Source organism: Sinocyclocheilus anshuiensis, unplaced genomic scaffold (assembly GCF_001515605.1).
Source record: "Sinocyclocheilus anshuiensis isolate Anshui unplaced genomic scaffold, SAMN03320099.WGS_v1.1 scaffold964, whole genome shotgun sequence".
NCBI lineage: Eukaryota > Metazoa > Chordata > Actinopteri > Cypriniformes > Cyprinidae > Sinocyclocheilus > Sinocyclocheilus anshuiensis.
Window position 1 is genome coordinate 1,196,224 of NW_015552666.1, and position 12,170 is coordinate 1,208,393.

At 35.8% G+C, this 12,170-nt stretch overlaps 1 protein-coding gene across 4 annotated transcripts in view; it reads right to left on the reverse strand.

Annotated features, from left to right (window-relative positions):
• The window catches only part of sfi1 (SFI1 centrin binding protein), a 14,536-nt gene extending 3,190 nt beyond the window's left edge, over positions 1-11,346 (reverse strand). The window contains exons 1-29 of one of the 4 annotated variants that reach the window (XM_016458988.1): positions 11,331-11,346; positions 10,848-11,071; positions 10,680-10,751; positions 10,461-10,571; positions 9,864-9,958; positions 9,611-9,728; positions 7,482-7,584; positions 7,255-7,411; positions 6,513-6,674; positions 6,321-6,391; positions 6,117-6,209; positions 5,423-5,520; positions 5,199-5,265; positions 4,938-5,068; positions 4,762-4,843; positions 4,121-4,299; positions 3,950-4,025; positions 3,715-3,810; positions 3,495-3,571; positions 3,299-3,401; positions 3,093-3,189; positions 2,847-3,007; positions 2,602-2,676; positions 2,149-2,223; positions 1,883-2,059; positions 1,546-1,757; positions 1,177-1,272; positions 885-1,083; positions 590-662 (exon numbers count right to left, since the gene is read on the reverse strand). In XM_016458988.1, coding sequence (XP_016314474.1) covers positions 590-662; positions 885-1,083; positions 1,177-1,272; positions 1,546-1,757; positions 1,883-2,059; positions 2,149-2,223; positions 2,602-2,676; positions 2,847-3,007; positions 3,093-3,189; positions 3,299-3,401; positions 3,495-3,571; positions 3,715-3,810; positions 3,950-4,025; positions 4,121-4,299; positions 4,762-4,843; positions 4,938-5,068; positions 5,199-5,265; positions 5,423-5,520; positions 6,117-6,209; positions 6,321-6,391; positions 6,513-6,674; positions 7,255-7,411; positions 7,482-7,584; positions 9,611-9,728; positions 9,864-9,958; positions 10,461-10,571; positions 10,680-10,751; positions 10,848-10,993 — 3,202 coding nt within the window. In that variant the 5' untranslated portion in view covers positions 10,994-11,071; positions 11,331-11,346. Of the gene's footprint in view, positions 1-589; positions 663-884; positions 1,084-1,176; positions 1,273-1,545; positions 1,758-1,882; positions 2,060-2,148; positions 2,224-2,601; positions 2,677-2,846; positions 3,008-3,092; positions 3,190-3,298; positions 3,402-3,494; positions 3,572-3,714; positions 3,811-3,949; positions 4,026-4,120; positions 4,300-4,761; positions 4,844-4,937; positions 5,069-5,198; positions 5,266-5,422; positions 5,521-6,116; positions 6,210-6,320; positions 6,392-6,512; positions 6,675-7,254; positions 7,412-7,481; positions 7,585-9,610; positions 9,729-9,863; positions 9,959-10,460; positions 10,572-10,679; positions 10,752-10,847; positions 11,236-11,330 lie in introns of those variants that run through there. The other 3 variants (XM_016458989.1, XM_016458990.1, XM_016458987.1) reach the window with 3 other exon arrangements.
• Positions 11,347-12,170: the final 824 nt, after the last annotated feature.

Here is a 12,170-nt window from a genome sequence, read left to right on the forward strand (position 1 = left end):
GAACGTTAAAGCATGTCAACATATTCTGTTACACCAAATACACAAAATAATGATCTTTAAAAAAACCATCATATGACCCCTTTAATAGAAAAATTTATTTCTTAGTTTCTGCATTTTCTAATGAGTGATATTGTTTCAAATCATGAAACAGGTTTGTGTTGCCTGACTTTGATGACGCGTTTCAGTTTCAGTTTCTCCTGTTTGTCAGCGCTGTTTCATCTGGCTTTAAACTACTTTAAATCACCGAGTCATTTGTGTTCTTTGCTGAATTCAAGCACTTCACTCTGGATCTCACAGCGCTGTTTAGTGCTCGAGTGACTGACACTTATCAGTGAGCAAACGCATCTGCTCTAATGAGCTCGCTCTGTGCTGCAGTTTGAACTCTGAGCCGAGCGGATAAATGGTCCGTATAGCGCGGTTTAAATGAGTCACACTGTTTCGTTCCGCTTTTGCCGCATAAGCATTATATCCAACATTTACCGAACTCTTGTTGTTATCGTTTTATCAAGAAAAATGATATCACAATGATTATCATTATCGTTTTATCGCCCAGCCCTACTTCATTTTATGAAAGACTACCTGTTTTTACCTTGTATTAGGAGAGGGTTGGAAGTGAAATGCATAGAATGTAGTGGGAGCTCCTGATCTTTTAAGCTTTTTTGCTGTAAAAAAGAAAAGTGCATAATTCATACAATGTAACAGTCTTTAGGGAACGATTAGCTAATTCAAATAAAGAATTGGCAATGCACATTTAAGCCAAAATACGAAGCTACAAAACAAAAACACCAGTAAGTAACCGAATAAATAGGAACTGCTAGGGGAAAAAAAAGTAACATTATACAAAAGCATTCAAACAAGCGTTCTCTAACAGCATCGATGCTTACCTTGCCATGTGCTAAAGAGACAGTAAATGAAGATGGAGGAAGCAGTATGTCCTGGCCATGACTGGCGATATATCCAGGAGGGCCAGGTTTGAAGGGGAGGACCTTTGTTTGTCGCACCATTCCAGGTGACTCCAGTGTGTTGTGGGTCAAATGGACTGAGGGTAACAGAGAAGTCTCTCTTAAAGACACCCTCTGACTACTGGAACACCATAGAGAAAGGTAGATGTTCATTAGTATGTGAACATATTTATAAAACAAATTATTGCGACTTTAGGTTTGGCGATTACTACACCTGCTGATCTTGAAGTCACATGGCAGAGGTTTGACTGGGGACTGCAGCAGGTCATCTGGTCTCCTCGGTTGCAATCTAGATGCTCGAACTGACCACCTGATAACAGAACAGGACGATTCAATTACCTCAAGAAAGGTCAATCAGATTAATTTCCCTCATTTTTAAAAACTCTGAATCAAATTTGTAATAAATAAAACAGAATTTGATGTTTTATCATACACTACATTTTCATATGTGTTTTACAATGAACTAATTACACAATAAATTATAGAAGCTTGTAGTAGATTTAACTACTAACAACCAACTACTTAACCAACATAAACAAATAAAATCAGAATTAACATCTGCAATAAGAATGACTTTACTCACAGCTGACTGATGATGGAATGTTTCTGCCTCTGCTCTGCTGCTTGGCTGCTGATTGGACAGGGGGTGGTGATGTGGGTGTGGTCTTCCGGCAGAAAAAAAGACACACTCTTCTTGGGGTGGCTGTCTATTTTACCCTTGACAGGCTTACACAGTGCCCGCTGCTTCCATCGTATGGCACAGCGCCTTACCATTTCCTGCAGGTGTCGACAGCTCTGTATGTGATACAGATTGCTTAATATTAATGCAAACACATAAACAAATCTGTGTTCTACAGACTATAATGAATGAATATGATGGACTGAAATGCACAAATATATAGTAACTATGACAACAGCACCTGTTCATAGCTGTGCTGGGCAATATTAGTTGAGAAAGCACTCATGTGTGCTGTGTGCGTGAGGATGTGTGTGACACCCTCTCTCAACAGTTCATCTCTGTAAAACTGAGCTGCCTCAGTCAAACGCTTCTGTTTTCTCTGACACTCTGCAATCCAGAACCGCCACACGCAAAACACCTGAAAACATACAGACCAAACTGTATGAAATTATGCGGTTGCAGGAAACATGAATTATCAGTAATAAGTGGTGCATGACCTGGCATTACCTTGGCCTGGAGGTTGAGGGACCAATGCCAAAGGGCAGTCTCAGTTTTCTCCGCTTCTATTCTTCTGCTCTGCAGCTGTATGTCGAAAAACAGTAAACCTCAGAAAAACTTCAAAGAGACAGTAACAATCAATCATAAGTAGCTGCAGCTCAAAAAAAGGAAATGAGGCAATGTAAGCATCTCCAACTACTGCATAGTAAGTGACGCTATAATAAAGCTTTAATGTCACAACTACAGCTATATTTAATAAAAAACAGGCTGTGCTATATTGTGAGACTTTTAGTGAAAAATTGTGCTTAATATTTACATTAAGTGCCATTTGTTAACAAGAAGATGAGGCAAAGAGTTTCCTGTCATTTTAGCGCAGTTAGAATGTTGTATTGACCAATCAGCATCCAGGATTATTTCATAACCTTCAAATATGACTGAACACTTTGCTAAACCAAAACTCACCTGTGTTCTCCAGCAGACAAAAAAGTGCTGACAAATCCTCAACCTGTGAAGCTCGATGCTTCTCTTCTTCATTACCTAAAAACACATACAAGTGAATATAAATATAAATATATATATATATATATATATATAATATACAAAAGATTCTCTCTCTCTCTCTCTCTCTATATATATATATATATATATATAAAAATAAGAATGGACTTTTATGAAATGTATACAGATATGGAGGCTTAGACAGGCACCTGATAAGTTTTGTGATGCTGAATATTACTGGACCATGTGTTGAGGGTTCTTTTTGCCAGGGTTCTGCTGTAGTGTCTGCTGGCCTTCTCATTCGCCAGTCTCTCATCTTTTACCTCTGTGCTTCGCTCTCTCCATCTTCTCAAAGCCACCTGCACACGAACTAACAGCACAAAAACAACATTGAATAATTTCATCTTTACACAGACCACAGACTAATAACAGTGGTATTTATATAACCAAGGTACATATATCCAGGTGTCTTTGAGCTTGTTTCAGGGCTTCCTCCTGTTGGTGATGGTGAAGATGAGCAGATATGGTTCTTTGTCGCCATGCCAGAAACACCTATCAAACAATTCAAATATTTATTATTTAGTTTATAAATTATAAAACTGTACTTATAAATAAAAGGTGTTACTTTTTACTTATTATACAGTTATTTTGATATAAGCACCTGAGATAGAAGGTGATTTTGAGAAAAACATTTTGCTCTGTTTTCCTTCTCTCTCTCTTCCATCAACTGTGACACGTTCATCCTCCATGAACAGAACATTCTCCTGTAGAAAAAAATAAATAAACAAGGACAGAATAGATCACATATCTTAAAATATACACTACAAAAAATTATAATTAATAGGTCATAATAATACCTGACAAGGTGCTGCTGATGCTCCTGGTAACGGCACTCCACATTTTGGCTGATCAATTGAGTCTGCAAATGGTATGACTATACGCATGCATGTACAAACAACGAGTTAATCATCATCTCAGCTATAAGCTTGCTATATACAATTTAAAATACACTACTATAATATAGCAATATTTTCAGATATACTACTGTATACTGTGTCAAAACAAATGTATTCCTACCTTCCAAGCTTCTAGAGCATGTCTGAGCAATCTGCTGTTGTAGTGTTTCTCCATTCGTGCAAGTTTCTCTCTCTTCTGTCTTTTGTAATCTACATACTATAAAACAAGCTCATATTTACTTATTTTAAATTCACAATATTTCAAACCAATAATAACAACAACATCAGCATCACATGATTTAAAAAACATTATAAGGCATTTTCTTAGTGAATAGAGCCAGCTATGCCACTCGTACCTGATGCCAGTCTGCCATGGCTCTTCTCAGACAGCGCTGTCCATAATGATCCTCTGCCTGCTCGAAAAGTCTCTGACTGATCAACAAAACACAAAAAAGCTCAAACTTCATCAAAATGCTCTGTGGCTTATTCAGATGTTCTTCCTGTAGTTTACATGATCTGATTCCCACCTGGTCTGTATGTTTGCGACGAGGTTTCTCCACTGGTTCAGGGCCTTGCGTAGCAGAGTGTGTTTGTAAAGTGAGTCGGCTGCTGCTTGTTTGAATCTCTCCTCTCTACGTTGTACAGCACCACAGTACCACTTAGACCAGGCACGGGCACAAGACACGTGCTCGGAATGCAACACAGCCTATGAAAAATACTCAAATTACAGTAATATTCTGCAAATTTGTTAATAAAATTAACAAAAAAAAAAAAAAAAAAATGTATCAATGTCATTTATTCCTGTGATGACAAAGCTGAATTTTCAGCAGCCATTACTTCAGTCTTCAGTGTCAAACAATCCTTCAGAAATCTTTCTAATATGTGGATTTGGTACATTTCTTAATATTATCAATGTGGAAAATTAGTGTGCTGCTTAATATTTTTGTGGAAACTCTGATACATTTTGTGTTCAAGATTCTTTGATGAATAGAAAGGTCAAAAGGACAGCATTTATTTGATATAGATTTCTTTGGTAACATCACATGTCTTTAATGCCACTTTTGATCAATTTAATGCATCCTAGCTGAATGAAAGTATTATTTTCTTTAAAAAGATATCTCACTGTCCCCAGTTTTTTGTGAATGTATATTCATGGATGTCAGCTTACCGTTCTTACAGCAAGTCTCTGATCTCTCTGTACCTCCAAGTTTCTCCACCAGGTGTAAAATGCCCAACTGCAAGTCTGCTGCCTATATAGAGGACAAATACATGTACATTTTCAGTACAATACAACATAGACATGGATATCTACATGCACACACTATTTTAGCCACAGAAACTTGCCTGTACTGTTGTTCAGCTCTCACTTTCCGCTCTCGCTTCTCTGTGCGTTGTGCTGCAAACTCCATCCAAGTGTTTACACATTGTGGGAAGATATGTCGGGCAAAGCAGGCATCAGCACGTAGTTCCAACTCCTATGTAAATACGTATATATACAGATTGTTTGATAAAATATTAGAAGCATTTTTAAGGCAAAAATGAGGAAAAGTGCAGTCCACTACCTACTGCAGGTGGCCTATAAGATAATGAGAGTGTGGTGGCTACCTGCATTCGTCTGTGCTCTGTGAGACGTTTTCTCCAACGATGAAAGCAAGATCTCAGCACAGAAAATCTGTTGATTAATAACAACCATTTAAAAGTCTCACAGACCAACTCGTGTTTAATAACAACCTAAAATATATAAAGTTTTATGACATGCTTCAAATGAAAAAGCATGAGCAGACTGTTTTGCCAGCAGTGCACATATTAAACTCATTTATGTGACTAACTTGAGGTGGGCTTGTGCAACACTCATTCGGGGCTGCAGGCTTCTGTCCTCTGCCTGATCCAAGCGCAAGTGCCAGACTTTCCAACACCTTGCCAGCAACTGAAAAATGTCAAAATCCATTTCTGGCATTTACACTTTTTCACACAAAATTAATAAAAAAAATGACTGAAATATATAAAAAAAAAAAGAAAAAACATAACATTCATAATAATTACTGATAGACTAGGTGACAATAATTGCTCTTTTGAAGATGAGGATGAAGTTTTTAGCACTGAAATTTAGTATTTATAGTATAATGAAAAAAAGATCAAATTTTCACTAATATGTTAAAGGGGCAGTTTACCAAAAAATTATATTCTGTTATCTTTTACTCGCCCTCAAGTTGTTCCAAAGCCTGTATAAATTTCTTTCTTCTGCTAAACACAAAAAGATATTTTGAAGAATGTGGGTAACCAGTTTCTGGTCCCCACTGACTTCCATAGTATTTTTTCCATACAACGGAAGTTTAATTACCCACATTGCTTTATGAATTTTCTTTTATATTCAACAGAAGAAAGTCAGTCATACAAGTTTAGAACAACTTGAGGGTAAGTAACTGATCACAGAAATTTCATTTTTGGGTGAACTATCCCTCTAATTTTAAGAACAACTCTGTTATGAGTTGTGTTTATGATGTGCATTTGTGTTGTTCATACAATGTGATGATGATGCTGGACACTAATATTCTTGTTGAGACGATGAGTTTTACTTTGAGTGACGTTTAGAGCAAGGCCTCTCAAACCCAACTGCTGTGAAGAAATACAAGAACATCATAATTAAAATAAACAAAACAAAAACAGAAAGCTATATAATAAAACTTTAAAAACATTATAACTTCTAAGGACAAGTACACAACTAACCAGAAGATAGAGTTGTCTGTGATGCATGGCAGCCTTTTCCCTCTTAGCCTTCTGTGAGCACAAACTGACATCTACAAGACAGCTCAGGAAAACAACTGCACAAGGTACCATCATGCTTTCACTAACATTTTTAATTTCTTCCAGTTTAGAAGTATATGCGAACTATCTGTTTAACTGTGTAAGCAAAGATACAGTGTCTCCAGTGTGAGAACGCCAGCTGCTGGGAGCCGTGCTGGGCCAATTTGTCTGCTCTCTGACCTATGTCTCTCTCAGCACGCCTGGATTGCAGCACATTGTTCCACTGAGACCAAAACTTCTCCAGCACAGCAACACGCCATACATCCTGAGCAACAGCTGTAACACGGAAGACAAATGAAATTCATAAAATGCAAAAAATAAATGCATAATTGTGACTGATCAGTTTGCCACTGAATCTCAAGTTATAGCAATTAAAAAGTCTTACATATTAAAAGTTTGGGGTCGTTAAGATTTTTAAACGCTAAAATGTATGCTCATCAAGGCTGCATTAATTTGATCAAAATACAGTAAAAACTGTAATATCATGAAATATTTTAAAATAACGTTTTTCTATTTGAATACATTTTAAAATGAAATGTATTCCTGTAATTGCAAAGCTGAATTTTCAGCTGCTATTACTTCAGTCTTCAGTATCACATGATCCTTCAAAAATAATTTCATTATGATTGGCATTTAATAAACATATCTTATTATTATTAATGTTGAAAACAGTTGTGCTGCTTAATATTTTTGTGCAAACCATAATATATTTCTTTTTCAGGATTCTTTGATGAATAGAAAGTTAAAAAGAACAGCATTTATTTGAAACAAATATTTATTTGAAATGTCTTCACTGTCACTTTTGACCAATTTATTTGAACAGTAGTACATCTCATAAATATAAAATGAATGGCACCTGTTTTCTTGTTCTTAGCCTGTCTGTTCTCTGTGTGTCTTATCCATCCATGTAGTACATGTCTTAACAGCTGAAGACAATAGTGACGGTGAGATTTGGACTCCTTCTCTTTCAGAACACAGGCATGTTTCATCCTGTCTCTCCAGTGCAGCCATGCCTGTGAAGAACAGCAATTTTAGAGATCACAAATTCATCGTACACTTGCATTCACACATGTTCATACTCACTCTGCTCTGTACAGTGTGAGCCCAGTGTTGTAAAGCAAGATCTTCTTGATGATACTTCACATCCCTGTGCTGTAGCGTCATATTCCACACAGTCCAAACCCACCTTTAATGACCAACACATACATAAATGTTTCACATTAGTAGTTTACTTACAGGCCACTAAAAATAGGCCTTCACTGTGACACTCAGGGATCTTTATATTTGTTTATATTAAATAAACTACTGTTTATATTATATAAATGTACCGTTTTTATACTTTTATTCAGCAACAATGCAAAAAATCGATCAAAAGTGACAGTGAAGACATTTATAATGTTACAAAAGACTTCTATTCTAAATATATACATATGAACTTTCTATTTATCAAAGTTTCCAGAAAAAAAAAATGTATCATGGTTTCTGCAAAATTATTAAGCAGCACAACTGTTTTTGAACACTGAAAAGAATACTGATGATATTAATACTAACAAGTGTTTCTTGAGCACCAAATCGGCATATTAGAAGATTTCTGAAGGATCATGTGACACTGAAGACTGGAGTAATGGCTGCTGAAAAATCAGCTTTGCATCACAGGAATAATTTACATTTTAAAATACAGTGTAGATCAAAATTAGAGAACAACCTACAATTTCCTAAATTTCAAGGTCACTGCATAGTCCTATTTGAAGTTATCCTAAAATCGGTAGAAGGGCTGTTTTTTTTAAAGATATTTCAAAACATACTGAAATACTCTAGCCGTAAAATTCGTCATGGAGTGAAGGCGGAGCGGTGTTTCTGATATCAGTGAGCGAGGAGTGGAGCGGGAGCGGGAAATGGTGAACCCGGAGCAGAGCTGGAGCGGAGTGATTATTAAATGCTCGGAGCGCGAAGGGGAAATTGTTGCCGCTACACTCCGCTCACATACTCTGGATGAGAGTAAGTTTAATTTATTTGGGTCTGATGGGAAACATTATGTTCGGCGTCAAACTGGGGAAAGACTGAACCCCGAGTGCATAAAGAAGTCACTGAAAGGTGGAGGAGGAAGTGTCATGCTTTGGGGGATGTTTTGTGCAGCAGGAGTTGGGCCTCTTATACAGATACATGGCAGGTGAATGCAAATGTTTATCAGAACCTCCTTCAGCAACATGCAGTTCCTTCCCTGCAAGCATCTCCCAATCAGCCTGCAATTTTCATGCAAGACAATGTCCCCATCACACAGCAAAAAGGAAAAAGCAGTTCCTTGAAGATGAAAACACTGACATAATGAAATGGCCGGCCCAGAGTCCTGATCTAAACCCAACTGAAATTCTCTGAAAAATCCTTGGTGACATTATGACTAGGAAACCCACTACAGTTACTGGACTATGCAAGAGACTGGAAGAAGAGTGGACCAAGTTCACACCAGCGCAGTCTGAGAAACTAGTGATGTCCTGCGGCCGCAGATGTGCTGAAGTCATTCAAAGCAAGGGCCTCTACAATTCCTTCTAATTTCTGACAGTTGTAACCCTCCAAACTTTTAGTTGTAATCTTCTTTCGTGCTACAGTGGGTACTGTTCTCTAATTCTGATCACTGTCTTTTCCATAAAATAAACATTTTTGTTGAAATGCCTTGGTTATTTTGTCAAACGTTAGTATAACAGTGGTATACCTACAGCTAATAATCCTTCAAATTTTTGAGCTATGAAGATTAACAATATTTCAGAAAAAAATTATAGATTGTTCTCTAAATCGCCACTGTATATTAAAATAGAAAACAGTTATTTTATTATTTTTATAATATAATTTTTTGTATTAATATTTCACTATATTACTGTTTTATTGTATTTTTGATCAAACAAAAGCACCACAACAGACTTCTTTCAAAAACATTTAAAATTCTTACAGACTCCAAACTTTTGGACAGTAGTGTACATATATTTCGGTCTAATAGTGTTACTTATTTATTCATATACGTAAAATTATATCAACATATTGACTGATTTGTGATTTTTCTCTCAAATATAAAATTAAGTTGTCATATTCAAGCCTGTTATTTATGTTACACCGTTCCCCTACACCAGGATTGTAACACTGTTAGTTGTGTATCTGGCTGCTTTATTCTTATGTGACTCTGCAATATTTTTCTAACACCACAGAAAAACAGTGCTTACTTTAGTACAGCGAGTCTCTGGTGCTGCACTGCTGCCTCCTGCATGCTGCGTTTCATGTGACACATGTCCAGGTACAGTTCCCAGCCATTCCACACACACCGCAGCTTGTGCTTTGTCTCTGCAGTACAAATATTCAGTTAATAATACCACAACATAATCATCCCCAGTAATGTGAGATGAAACTCTGAAACTTTATTCACATCCTCATTCAACTCTATAAACTAAAATATTCATAAAATAACAGCCTATATACCAAATCTGATTGCAAGTTGCAGTTTTTTATTTTCTTCCCTCTGGACAGCAACATACTCCTGCCAGGCTTGAAATGTTTTGCTGTACAGCATATACCTAAAATGGGCAGAAATAATACATTATGTTAAAAGCGAGGTTTTTTTTATATTAATTTGTTAATATTTCTATTCAGTAAGGGTGCAATAAATTGATCAAAAGTGACAGCAATTAATTATTATTACAAAAGCTTTATATTTCAAATAAATGCCATTTTTTAGAACTTTCTATGCATCAAAAAATCCTGAAAAAAATGTATCATGACCGCCACAAAAATATAAAGCATATTAAGCAGCACAACTGTTTGAGACTAATAAAAAATGTTTCTTGAGCAACAAATCAGCATATTAGAATGATTTCTGAAGGATCACGGGACACTGATGGCTGGAGTAAAGGCTGCTGAAAATTCAGCTTTGCCATCAAAGGAATAAATTAAATTTTTAAATACATTAAAATAGAAACATGTATTTTAAATTGTAATAATGTTTCACAATATTACAGTTTTTACTGTGTTTTTGGTCAAATAAATGCAGCATTGGTGAGCATAAGAGACTTAACTTACGTATAATGGCAATCTGCCCTTATATTTAGGGTCCATTCCTTTCTTGCATGCCACCACTCATCTTTCCAAGCCCATAAAGTCTTCCTCAAGACCACCTTACAATGATGAGATCTGAAGAGAAAATACTAACTTCATTAAATAAATAAAGAACATCATATATCTTACTGTACCACTGCAGTACTTCTTTGTGCATGAAGTGAACACATTACCACACTTGACCTGGCTTGTGATGTTGTTATTCGCCCAAATGTCTTCCGAATCCATAAGTGAAGGAACTTCCGAGCAAGATGCCTAAAAACCCAAAGCAATAGTCACTTTTGATGACATTCACAACAAGTAAACGAATGGAGGATGCCATTATGGCGTTATTTAAAATGAACAATCTACCTTATCCGCAGCTCTTTAAGTCTGCCACCTCGGTTCCAAGTATATCCGACCCGGTAAGTGTTTTTCCATATAGGTGTTTTATGTGCCCTGTTCTTTTCAACACCACAAGACAACTGTTTCCCAGCTTTTGGTTTTGTCGTTTGCATCTTTTTAATGCTTTATTCGAGCATACATGACTTTCAGTCAATCAGCGCATTGTCTAGCGGCCGGTGCCTGAACTATACCTGGTTGAAATAAAGTTAATAAAGTAGCTTTTAGGGGTTTATAGATTTAACAATTAAGCTTTAACGCTCTAGCAGCTCATTAAAAGGCTGTCAACTAAGACTTATCCTACTGACAACAACAACTAACAACAAACCATAACTGCCGCTCCTCTGTTCAATACATTTTCTTCCGGTAAAATTATATCATAATAAAAGACCTTCCTAAAAAGGGCACTTTGAACATTACTTATCCTACTGACAACAACAACTAACAACAAACCATAACTGCCGCTCCTCTGTTGAATACATTTTCTTCCGGTAAAATTATATCATAATAAAAGACCTTCCTAAAAAGGGCACTTTGAACATTTTGATAATGCATTTATATTATAATTAATAATAATGCAGCTATGTTACAGTAATATTAACACAGATATTTTAAAATAATTCAGGTGTATTACATTGATTTTGAAATGAGTGATTATTGATGCAGCGTTTAGAACTGATCTTTTATGCCTTACTGTACAAAGTATTTTGTCAAATTAATATTGAGGTGCATGGATGTTTAAGTTGTGTTTTTTCATTTATTTTAAAATGTCAATTATTACATTTTTATTTTTACATTATTAAAATACTGTTGTATTAAATTTAGGTCAATTGCTTGAAAACTTACGTACTACGTGGTTGACAATAAACTTAAAACAGAATCCATCGTGAACATAATAGAATTTAATCGAATAAATAGCAGGTAACGCAAAAGTCATGATAAGGTTAAGGTCACATATATTAGTCCGTTTTATTTTATTCTGTTTTAATCTTATTAATCTTATAGTCATTTGTAATTATTACATTTTTATTTTTACATTATTAAAATACTGTTGTATTAAATTTAGGTCAATTGCTTGAAAACTTACGTACTACGTGGTTGACAATAAACTTAAAACAGAATCCATCGTGAACATAATAGAATTTAATCGAATAAATAGCAGGTAAACACTTTTAACTACAGTCAGAATGATGTAAAAAAAAATCAAGCAACTCAACCATAGACTAAAAAAACTAAAGCTTTTTAAATCATGTCACGTGACTACAATTTACAATGGGTGGCCACGTTGATTGC